Here is a 12,342-nt window from a genome sequence, read left to right on the forward strand (position 1 = left end):
CAGTTGATGCAGCAGCCCGACCATTTTATCTCAGCCGACTAATTATACGCTAGTAGTGGACGGTTACTGCATCCGACCAACATTTGTTGCTAGTCGTGGCATTTTCTGCTGGCCAACAGGCGATAGGGGCAGCCGACTTGCATCCCTAAGGCATATAAAAAGGCAAGGCATGTTCAGTCCCAAAATATACACGCACAAATCAGAGATTATCATCAGAAATCAAGCATGTATGCCTAGGCTCTTGCCTATGCATACCTACAGCCATTCTTGTGCTTTGAGCCCAAGGCAAAGAACCTCAGTCTCTTCAGGAGTATTCAGCACACCTACCCTCAGTCTTGGGCCGGTGTATCTCTCAAAGATAGCTTCACAATCGCCTAAAGATTATGCACAGCTCTCTGCCCAGCGTTTGGTCGCTTTGTCCTTACGTTTGGCAGTCAATCAATCACTTTGTCCGCTCAGTCTTGTGGACACAGTTCAGCTTGTATACAGTTCTCCAGAAGAAGAAATAAAGCAAATACTCTTGCTTGCGCCGCGCGCGGGGGGGCGGGGGGGGGGGGGGGGGGGGGGGCGCTCAATCTTGTGGACACAGTTCAGCTTGTATACAGTTCTCCAGAAGAAGACATAAAGCAAATACTCCTGCTTGCAGGGAGGGCCCTTCAGTGGGTAATTCGGGACCCCATCTGGTGTCGTCTCTACTACATCTCTTTCAGATTCATATATGTTGTTTTAAAGGATTGCTAAACACTCACTAAACTCAGGTTTAAAGAAAGGCTTCGTTGTTTCACACGGTCCTAGCTTGGCACATGCTACAAAGACCATTCGTGCTATCTGGCTTGATCTAACTCACACCCTGTGGGGATGCCTAGAGCACCTAACAAAGGACTCGGAGTGCATACAAAGACGGCGGATTGATTTCTACCGCACCTACAAAACCGTACCTTTCTTCTCCAGAGAGAAGGGCACAATCACTTGGCATTACCCGCCACCGGTTTGGCTTTTCCCCACCCACCCCCTTGATGTAGCCTCCCTTGGACCGGCCAACCATGGAGGAAGCCCCCCCTTCATTTATTCATTTTTTTCACTGTCTGTCATGGACAAAATTGTATTATGCCATTTTGGCAGGCTTTCTTCTAAATAATAGATGGATCTATTTTTGGTTTAAAAAACAAAAAATTGTTGCTACTGCAAGGGACAACTATTCCCAACAATAAAATGCAAGAATATCCACAACTAAACCATAAATGTGATCTAGCAAATCATATGAGACTACCTTGTTCCCTCCGGAATTGACTGCACAAGATGATATACCCACGTAACCTTCTATCCCACCAAACAAAAGGATACATAAATCCTGATGTGAACGGTGCTAGCACAGTAACAAAATTCTAGATGGCAGACAAGAGGATCCAACTAACCTGTAAGGAGGGAATTTGGTTATAACTACTCCTTTCTTAAACTTCGAACATTGTGTTCTACAGGATTAACCAGACAAGTGCTTTATGTTAGTCATCTGGATATCCTAAACGGCAGAGACCTAACCCTAACTTACACAAGTGGCCAACCCCACTAGCCAACTTAAAACAGGCAGCAAGACCAACAGCCTTACAGAATCCTGCTTTTCACAGCTAACCACAGAGGACTAAAGACAGTCAAGAGCATAAAGATCTCAACCACATGATACCAGAAAAGAAGCACATCATCCAAGAAAGCATGTTCACACAGATGGCCAGCTTACGCTGAATTTGCACATTTATGCACATGTTCACTATGATAATGTTGATGATGATGATGATGCAATGGACATACAGCTAGTCTATTTTTTTGTATGAGTCTTTAAGTTTCTTAGTCATTTTCATGGCTCAGTATCACACAGAATGCTTGTACTACTTTTGGTCTCATAGACCCATTGGGTCTTTTGAAGATGATGATATAACTTTCTTTCTTTCTCTCTCACACACTCACATGCACACTTTTTTTTTGTAAAAAGCGTTATTCTATTACTTCACTGTACAAGGAAAGAAGCCCTCAAAAGTGAGGGAAACTTCTTCAAGATCAGAAAGAGTGGAAAAACAAGTCTAACTGCAGCTGGCCCATCTCTTGTAGCCTATGGCAATCATATAAAGATTGGCGCAAAGACTGGCAAAAATATGAGTACTTGTCAATCTATGTAGGGTGAAATATCAGATGATTGTGGCTAATCCACATGCACACACACACACACACACACACACACACACACACACACAAAAACATAAGAATGAGAAAGATTCCCAGAGCAAACATTAAATCAAAGTGCAACCTTTACAAAACTTACCGAAAGCATATGGATGACTACATTTTTTATTCCTTGCATTTTCATCTCTGCCTGCATGATAAAAGGCAGTACAATAAAACACAGACAGTAACTTACTGAAGGAAATTCTGCTGCACTTCGACACAATAAAGTTCATGGAGCTTCTCAAACACTGCTCTCAAATAAAAGCAGATTACTTGCAGAGATTTTGTTAGCTGTGCTAAGCTCCGCTTTGTTGCCCCATACGCTGCAAATCTGTCAAAACCAAAAGCACATGTCAAAAGCAAGTGAACAACACTCCTATGGTGAAAACCAAAGCCAAATGGGATGAAATGCTTCAAAAATAAACCCTTCATGACACCCTCACCACCTTTATATGATGAAAAGACTAACATGCAAGCCGCATGAAGCATGCCACCCTACCCAACCCATTAAAAAAATCTCCAGTAAAGCATAATGTGTGTGGCTTCTCCCACCTGGGAGTAGGTCTTCCATCAGCTCCAGCACCATCCATGTTATAGATATGGCCACCTCGTTCTTGCCCCATCATCATCTTTATCACCTAAAGACATGCATCCATTACCACCATGACACGTGTTTCATCAAATTCAACACACACTAACCTCTCATCATTGTGCACTTCGGAACTTAAGCATACCTCTCTGCAGCATATCATCACTCCAATAGTATTTGTTTCTACTATTTCCCTATACAGCACCAACTGGCAATCATTAAAGAAAATCTAGTAGCCACTTTGGAGGCTTCAAATGAGACTGGACTGCAACTTCCTAAATCTTTCAAATTGCTTTCAGCACTTACATGATCACCTCATCACTCGTCTCTACCAGTGGCTTGTAGGTGTAAGCATTGGACCCAGCATTATTTATCTGCCATACAATGCAATGACCTTTGAGAAAATCCATTCTCCTCTAAACTAGTCCCATTAAAGAACTATTCATGTAGATAAAGCCAGTCTTTCTGTGGATTTGCAGTAAAGGAAAAAAATTATTTCCATGTATCTTAGCAAAGATAGTGTCGATATGTTTCTTAAATCCAAGATAACGTAAGATCGTTGCAGTAATGACCTGACAGACATTTTACAGCACAAGTATCCATGAAACTGTATCTTCAAAACAACCAAAATGTAGAGAGGGGATCTGCAAGTGAATTCTAAGTGGACGAGCAAATTTTCAAAGAGCAAGCAACTCAAAAAATTACAATCCAATTGAGAGAAACCCTTTCCGCCTTTTTGCATTAGATTAGCCACATGGCAGCCTCTCCCTCAGTCACTCCTTCTCCACCTCTTCCACCAGCCTGGATAACGATTATCTTCCAAAGAGCAGCTGCTTCAACTCCAAAAAGACTTTGACACATTGAAAGTGAAACAACTCTCATTGCTCAGGTACATCCCAATCAAGAGATTGAAATGGTTGCTTCTCTTTCCCCAGAGGCTTCAGCACGCATTACAGATATCCGACTCCAGTAGAAATTTCTTCTAGCTGTTCTTTAAATCTTCAGATATCACTTCCCAGATTCTCACAAGCAGCCTGCTTGCACTGAGCTCCAAAAAGTTCTACCTTGGTGGACAATAGATTTTGATCCAGTTCAAGAAAATAAGAAAAGTATCCCTCTTCCTCTGAATTCCAGAGGCTACCACAAGTCTTTACCGCCTGTTTCCTACTATATGGCACTTTTAGAGGTTCCCCCTCCTGGGTTGCCTTCTACAGCTACAGAGGCAGTCAGAGCGGACCACGTTCCTTGTGCTTGGCTCATTGTCTTGTACCCTAACATCAAGAATAATCACAATATGTTGTGGTGCCCCGGTGGTTCCCTCATCAGACATAGGAAGGAGATTGCGGAATGACCTGACCAATGTAAAATTTGCAGGACGTTTGGGCACTTTGCCAAGGATTTCTCCAGACAAAACAAGAGACCTACAAAGAAAAGAAGAATGCTTAGGTGGCAGATTCGCAGGTTGTACCTCTTGCCCTAGTTAGGCAAGTATAGACATTTGTTAGGGATGGTAGGGCAGCAGTTCATCCTCAGATGCAATGCCTCCATCGCAAGAACATGCCCACTATAGTAGATGCTGTGGGTGCACCCTCTGCACCCCCAGTTGCAGCATATGTCCCTTCCACTTCAGCATAAGTTTTGACACACATCGGATCACTCAAGACTATGGATGTTGTTGGGAATCAAGGTCTTACCTGTGTGTGAAAGGCTTCTAAGTCTGGATAAGTATGTGGTAATGTATGTGTGTGTGAACATCCTCTAACAAGGAGTAAACACTCACTTAAATGTTTGTGTGTATTTGTGTGTGAACCACATAATATCTAGATATTATTTGTGTATGTAATGACATAAGCAATGATGTCAAAAGAGAAACTTTGTAACCTATAAAGGTCTTGTACTTTCATTGAAAACATTAATAAACTGTCACATCATTATAGTCATGTGTCTCTCTCTCTTTGAACTTTGTACTCTCTCTCTATCTCTTGAGGGCCACCTTGGAGTATGGTATGCCTTAGTTTCCACTTGGTACTCAGTATATGGGCTCTGCATGGACCGCCTCCCAGCCCTTCAGTACAGTTTGGACTCCCCTTTTCTCCAACTCTCTCAAGACGACATCAACTGGGTTCTCCCGTTAGATCTTCTCAGCCTCTACACCCACTGCATATGGATCACACCTTCAGAGCACCCAACAAAGATGCACTTCTACAAAGATCACTTCCTCACGCTCACTAAAGATGGATTCATCCAGCAAATGGCCACATGTCCCATGCCATGCGGATTGCGATTGGCCAGATACAGGTTTCATCCCACCGCCTTAAAGTGGAGACAAGTAGAGCTGAGCACGTCTTCCGAACCGGGGAGCTCATACAGAGACCCAAGGAGGAGGGAATCTACCGATTATGCCACACAAAGGTTGAGATAGAGGAGCATTACATATGTCGCTGTCTAGTATACTATGAGATCCACATGAGGTTTCACTATCTATTCCATGAGGAATTTGATCCTGTAACTTTCGAAAAGCCCTCGAGTTTCACAAAACACTTGAAATTGGCCACAACCTAAAACATATGCCACTGAATCCACAAAACTGTAAAAGAGAGAGGTACACAGTTGACACCACATAGAGTCTGGAATGGGCCAACACCCCCCCCCTCCCCTGGGACTATGTTATTACCCAAGTAGACAATATCATGTACAAGCTTTGAGGGCCTTGCTCTCCCCACAAGAGATGCCGGATTATCCATATACAAATGCCATAACACAACCCAACATGAGGCAAACATAGAATAAAGTCGGTACACAAGCTGTAGAAATGCCGAGCCAACAATATAATCCATACACCTCCGTGTGGGCCCTAATTCTTCCCCAAAGATCAAGGGTCTTCATGCAATAGAGCTAGTACAACAGGTACAACTCTCCATTCAGCTGGTACAACCTCCATTCAGCCGGTACAGTATGTACATAGATTGGCACAACAAGTACAATGGCTGGTTGGGCTGGAAAAAGTACAATGGCTGGTACAGCAAGTACAATGGATGGTACAGTAGGTATATACCTCAAATCATCCGATACAGACTCCATTCAGCCGGTACAATACATAAATCAGCTGGTACACGAACGATGCAGCCATCAAAAACCTTCTGTTGAGGGGAGAGGAGTGTAAGAACCCTCCACAAGTAGTAGTTGACAAGAATGCAGACAACCAACATGGTAGAGGCTAGTGTGCAGCAAGAGAGCCTCCTCCAAATGAAGAGAGAGGGCTCCAAATTTGTAGATTTGGATCTCCCATGAGTTAAAATGGCAAGAGAAGGCTATAATGACAAGTGGAGAGCCATACAATAGCTGAAGTGACAAGTGTGAGGCCACTTGTCTCACTTTGATAAACTTTCTTGCCACATGTCCCAATCTTATCCAATATAACTGAAAGAATCCATGTCCCAAATAAATGGGCAAGAGTAAATAAGTCTACATAATACCAATATCAAAATCATGTCCCAAATAAATGGGCGAGAAAAAACAGTCCCATAAGTCTAGATCATAGTTGCTCTCCTATGTCGTATGGTTCCATACGGAGCCTCTCTCTCGCTCTCTCTCTCTCTTTTTTCGTGAAATGGTGTTTTATATTATATGTAAAAAATGTACATCAGCCACATGGCTCACACAGAACCTATGGCCTCAAAAAAACCCCCACAAAAGATCCTCTAAAGAATCATGACCATGCAAACCTGTAGCCTCCTAGCCAAATAAGCATCCCAGATAAAAGCATCAAAGATGAGCCAGCCGAGCCGCCGTAGACCATAACGAAATAACATCTGCATCCAGTAGCTGAGCTGAGAGAAGAGAAGAAAACTGCCAAAGCAGCAAACCGCGGATACGTAGAATGTGCCCATGTATTCCAGACAAGGAATCAAAGATGAACCCATTCCGTGTAGTCCAAATATGCCAAAGTCCTGTCCATCTAAGGAAATGGAATATCACAAGGTGACTGTCCGAAGTAATGACTTGAGGACAAATCCCAAATATCCACTGATGCGCCGAAACAGTAGACCTCTCTACTGCCTCCCGGACGCGAGAGACAAAAGACCAAATCTGACGGGCCACTGGACAAGTCATGAACAGATGCATAACTGTTTCAGTGCATGTCATGCAGAAGAAGCAAGAGGCCAATGTAATTTTACGACGGCTGAGCTGATCCCGTGTAGGTAACCCTCCCACCAACATCCTCCAAATGAAAACCTTACCTTGGTAAGGGAGTTTAGACTGCCAACCACGCATAAGAGTTTTCTGCCACCATGATTTAGACTTGTGTAATCCCCACACCTTATTGGCCTTGGCTGAAACCCAATCTTTCTCTGATACGAGCTTATGATAGACCTGGTTAGCTGAAAGTGATATCAAGTCACCACATTTACATAGTGCCCAATCAAGCAAAGGCTGATCTGCAGATGGCCGAGGCAATGGAGTAAAAGGCTCAACTGCATGCATGATGTCAACCCATAGTGGCTGAAATGTCCGAGGAACCCTAAAGTGCTGCCGAATACGACGAAATGAATATGGCCTGTCACGACCAGGTATCACAGCATTTCGGATTCTAACCAAGCCTAACCTGACCATGCGGTTGAGTCGTATGCGTGAAGCATCTCTGTCTGGCCGAACAATGACACGCGACTCCACAAATGTTTCGAACTGCAAAGAGTTCAAAAGTAGTCTTTCATGACCAGGATCCCACCGAGCCAATAGTAGAACTTCATGCCAAGAAAGAAGAATATGCGATAAAATGTGAGATGAGCGAATACGGACAGGATGAGCCGCATTCACAATGTCCCACCATGAAGCCTGCACATGTGTCCGTCCATGTGACAATCCCTCCAACTCAATCAAGTCACGAGCCATGAATACCCAAGGCTGCTCCTGCAAACACATATCCTGAAAAAGCGCCCACCTACGCGCCACCATATGCAAGCAGACATCCAGTAAAGCAGCCCCACCCATTGTTTTGGGCGTCGTAATGTGATTCCATGCTATCCATGTTTGACCCATAATATTTCCTTGCCTCTTCCACAGCATAAACCGAATGGGAGAAACCAAACGGAGAAGAGATTTGTGCGTCCAAGGTAGCAAAGGCAAAAAATAGGAAATCATGCTAAGCATAATAACCTGAGCTACCTTAACCCTCACGTGCATAGGCCACCCTTGAGCTTTCCAATACACAAATTTATCCGAGATCCGAGCAGAAATCCAAGCAAGAAGCGCTTGGGGGTCCACATCCACACCCACCGGATACCCAAGATAACGAACAATGTCTCCTGTATGCACCACACGGCCTTGCCACCCTAATGCCTCAAGATCAAATTCCGTGCATACAATTGAGGGCCGATTTTGTTGAATTTATTTTCAGCCCAAAAGCCAATGCAAAATTATTCCAAGCTTCCATTGCTCGATCTATATTGGCTTTTTCGGCCCTGAAAAACATAGAAGTGTCATCCGCAAGGGCTTGAGCAACCAATTGCTTGCCATGAGGGAGATGCAAACCAACCACTTCACCATGCGATGCCATAGCATCTAGGCGAGATAACATAGGATGAGTGGCAATGGCAAAGAAAAGAGGGCTAAGAGGACAGCCCTGCCGGAGAGAACGGGTGAGAGAAATACCATCCGAAAGTCCTCCATTGAGCATAATCCGCGTGATAGAGCCAGAGCCAAGTAAATGCACCAAATTAGCCATTTTGGGACCAAAGCCCATGGCTGTCATTAACTGAGAAAGGAAAGACCAGCTGACATGATCAAAAGCTTTTTCAAGATCCAACTGCACCATCACAATCTCTTGCTTCTTTGCCTTGGCATAATCCACTCCAATTTGAACATTAAGAATATTATGCAATATATTCCTGCCATGCACAAATCCATATTGATATGGATGAATAAGAGTAGGAAGCACCTTCTGCAAGCGATTGGCAAAAATCTTTGTAAAGATTTTATACATAATACCCATAAGTGAGATTGGGCGCCATTGAGCCAAAGAAGTAGGCGAAGGGACTTTGGGCAGCAAACGTGCAAACTCCGGAGAAGGTATCTGAGAACTTTCCTCTGCATTCTCTCCAACATTCACCAGAGTGCAGCTTGCATCAACATCAAGCCTTTGACGTTTTTGTTGCTCCGAGGCATCTAAAGCATAACCCACATCCTTCTCGATCATCTCCTCAATAAGATCCATGTTAAGGCTATTGGCAGCCATGCCACCAACAGCAGCAGCCGGGTCATGCAAATCCATGTACAAAAGCAAAGAAAACCCTTTCTCTCAAACCCTAATTCAGCACTTGAAAACCCTAATTCAGCACCTGCAAACCCTTAAATAGTTGCTTGAACCATTGCTGCACCCTTGAGAAAACCTGCAAACCTGAAATTTTTTATTTTTATTTTTAATCTTCTTCCAGTGCTGCCTGAAATCCTAGAGTCGGAAACCCTGATTATATAGAACCCTGATTTTGCAGGTGTTGGTGTCCTTTGAGGCAGAGCCTGCGAGGGATGCACGGGCACCAGTGAGCGAACCTTGAGCTGCGCACGCGGGAGCTGGTGATGAATAGGCGTCGTGGGAGAGTTGGTAGCGTGCAGGCGGGTAGGGGGAGTACAGCTTGGAGCCGGCGGCGTTGATTGTGCAGGACCCAGCAGGTGTAGGCAACAGGACTGCACCTGTAGTGGCAGACGGCGAGAGCGGGGCTTTGACAGCGTGAGTACAGAAGGCAGTGATGGCCACACACCAGGCGTAGGCGGGCATAACGTTGACAAGCGCATGCGACGACGAGAAGAGCCCGTCGGACGGATCTAGGACAGCGTGCAGTGTCAAAACCAAACGAAACTCGTCCACGAAATCAATCTCTCTCTCTCTCTCTCTCTCTCTCTCTCTCTCTCTCTCTCTCTCTCTACAACATTCAATCCATGATGATTATTGACACTTATTAATCTCTCTCTCTCTCTCTCTCTCTCTCTCTCTCTCTCTCTCACACACACACACACACACACACACACACATACACACACACGCAAGTCATGGAAGCTCAGATTCATGAACTCTCTCTCTCTCTCTCTCTCTCTCTCTCTCTCTCTCTCTCTATCGAGACCATCTTCTCCGCACCACTGAGGATGGCTTTATACTTAGACCGAGCTACATGGATACCCATTTGTCTCATGGATTGAGGTGCGCCGCCATTGGGCAGATCCGCACCTCTTCACATCAGTTAGAGATAGAGACAGGCAGATTTAGAGGCATACCTCCAGGGGACAGGATTTGTCAGATTTGTTGGATAGAGCCAGAGACAGAGGAGCACTACATCTGTCGCCGCTGCACACCATATTATGAGATTCGAGGGCGCTACCATTGCCTTTTCAAAGAGGGATTTGGACCACTGGCTACAGTCATGGACTATTGTGATCAGCAATGCTTGGGTTTTTATCTCCTGGAGATCCGCAGGCTCAGAGAGTCCATTATCAGGAGCAGACGCCAGACTGACAGGGAGCCCACACAGAGATAGATTATTGACTTCTTTAGAGGGACTACCCGGGAGGACACACAACCGACAGCCCAACAGTGGGCACCCGTGGGACTCTAGTTGAGAGAGCTATCCAATTGGACAGATCCAGACGCCGTAGGGTTCACGGATCCTCACGTCGGAGACGGTGCCTACACCGGAGGATTCAGAGCATCATTGCGAGGCATCGGGCTCGTCCGACCAAGCATCTCACTATGGCAGATATCCAAGCCATCTGGCAGAGACCCATGCTACAGCTCCTAGGATGATTACCACTCTAGCCATATACTGTTGTACTCACTGTCACTTTTGTACTCCCCCATATTCATGTATTCATGTATCCATGTACTCATGTATCCCATTTTGACTAGTAGCATTAGCTTCCCACTCTCCCTGGTTGCTGCTTCCGGATGCTCCCTACTGATGTATTGTAGGGCTAGATACTTACCTTCAGTTCTTTCTTTTCTATTCCAGACAGCGTATCAGATGTCACATGGTTGTAACTTTGGTCTCATAGGTCACTTTGGCCTTTTGAAGACGTTAATATAACATTTCATTTCATTTCATCTCTCTCTCTCTCTCTCTCTCTCTCTCTCTCTCTCTCTCTCTCTCTCTCTCTCTCGTGAAATGGTGTTTTATATTATATGTAAAAAATGAACATCAGCCACATGGCTCACACAGAACCTATGGCCCCAAAAAAACCCCCACAAAAGATCCTCTAAAGGATCATGACCATGCAAACCTGTAGCCTCCTAGCCAAATAAGCATCCCAGATAAAAGCATCAAAGATGAGCCAGCCGAGCCGCCGTAGACCATAACGAAATAACATCTGCATCCAGTAGCTGAGTTGAGAGAAGAGAAGAAAACTGCCAAAGCAGCAAACCGCGGTTACATAGAATGTGCCCATGTATTCCAGACAAGGAATCAAAGATGAACCCATTCCGTGTAGTCCAAATATGCCAAAGTCCTGTCCATCTAAGGAAATGGAATATCACAAGGTGACTGTCCGAAGTAATGACCTGAGGACAAATCCCAAATATCCACTAATGAGCCGAAACAGTAGACCTCTCTATTGCCTCCCAAACACGAGAGACAAAAGACCAAATCTGACGGGCCACTGGACAACTCATGAACAGATGCATAACTGTTTCAGTGCATGTCGTGCAGAAGAAGCAAGAGGCCAATGTAATTTTACGACGGCTGAGCTAATCCCGTGTAGGTAACCCTCCCACCAACATCCTCCAAATGAAAACCTTACCTTGGTAAGGGAGTTTAGACTGCCAACCACGCATAAGAGTTTTCTGCCACCATGATTTAGACTTGTGCAATCCCCACACCTTATTGGCCTTGGCTGAAACCCAATCTTTCTCTGATACGAGCTTATAATAGACCTAGTTAGCTGAACATCACCAAATTTACATAGTGCCCACAAAGATAAGAGTACACCCATATGAAAAGGCACTGAACCAAATACATACTAGGGTTCTCTATAGTGTGAACCCAACAAAATGAGCTGGCGCTATAACTATGCCAGTCTCTAGAATGGCTATCACACAGCCTGTCATCCCACTGGCCGCATATCACCCATGATCTCACCAACCATGCCAGTGGTGTAAGTGTGGGGCCTATCCCCCCAAGGCGGGTCATCAATGTCCACCGCCTCACTAGATGAGCTTGATATCTCAACACTTGTTACACATGGGCTCACATGAACTCCTCGTTTCCAAACCATGTTATTGGGTTTTCAAACAATCATTAAAAAAACTCCAAACCCAGAGGATCTATGCCTAATTTTCTTTCAAAATGATCTTTTCCATGTACGAAAACACCACCTTAAATGATCTTTGTGTGTTTAAAAATTTTAAATTCCATCCAAACTTATTTTATTTATAATACTAACCTTTATTAATCAAGCCAAGGCTGATCTGCAGATGGCCAAGGCAATGGAGTAAAAGGCTCAACTGCATGCATGATGTCAACCCATAGTGGCTGAAATGTCCGAGGAACCCT

The 12,342-nt window shown here is 44.6% G+C and overlaps 1 protein-coding gene across 5 annotated transcripts in view; it reads right to left on the minus strand.

Moving 5' to 3' along the window:
- Positions 1 to 12,342, minus strand: part of NOL (NYC1-like protein) — an 83,276-nt gene that overhangs the window by 15,869 nt on the left and 55,065 nt on the right. For 3 of the 5 annotated variants that reach the window (XM_086788325.1, XM_086788324.1, XM_086788322.1), the window contains exons 5-9: positions 3,113 to 3,180; positions 2,952 to 3,000; positions 2,770 to 2,855; positions 2,491 to 2,548; positions 2,315 to 2,365 (exon numbers count right to left, since the gene is read on the minus strand). In XM_086788325.1, coding sequence (XP_086644451.1) covers positions 2,315 to 2,365; positions 2,491 to 2,548; positions 2,770 to 2,855; positions 2,952 to 3,000; positions 3,113 to 3,180 — 312 coding nt within the window. Of the gene's footprint in view, positions 1 to 1,068; positions 1,321 to 1,415; positions 1,473 to 2,314; positions 2,366 to 2,410; positions 2,549 to 2,769; positions 2,856 to 2,951; positions 3,001 to 3,112; positions 3,181 to 12,342 lie in introns of those variants that run through there. The other 2 variants (XM_086788327.1, XM_086788326.1) reach the window with 2 other exon arrangements.

This window comes from Cibotium barometz, chromosome 52 (assembly GCF_041138505.1).
Source record: "Cibotium barometz isolate CiBa-2024 chromosome 52, ASM4113850v1, whole genome shotgun sequence".
NCBI lineage: Eukaryota > Viridiplantae > Streptophyta > Polypodiopsida > Cyatheales > Cibotiaceae > Cibotium > Cibotium barometz.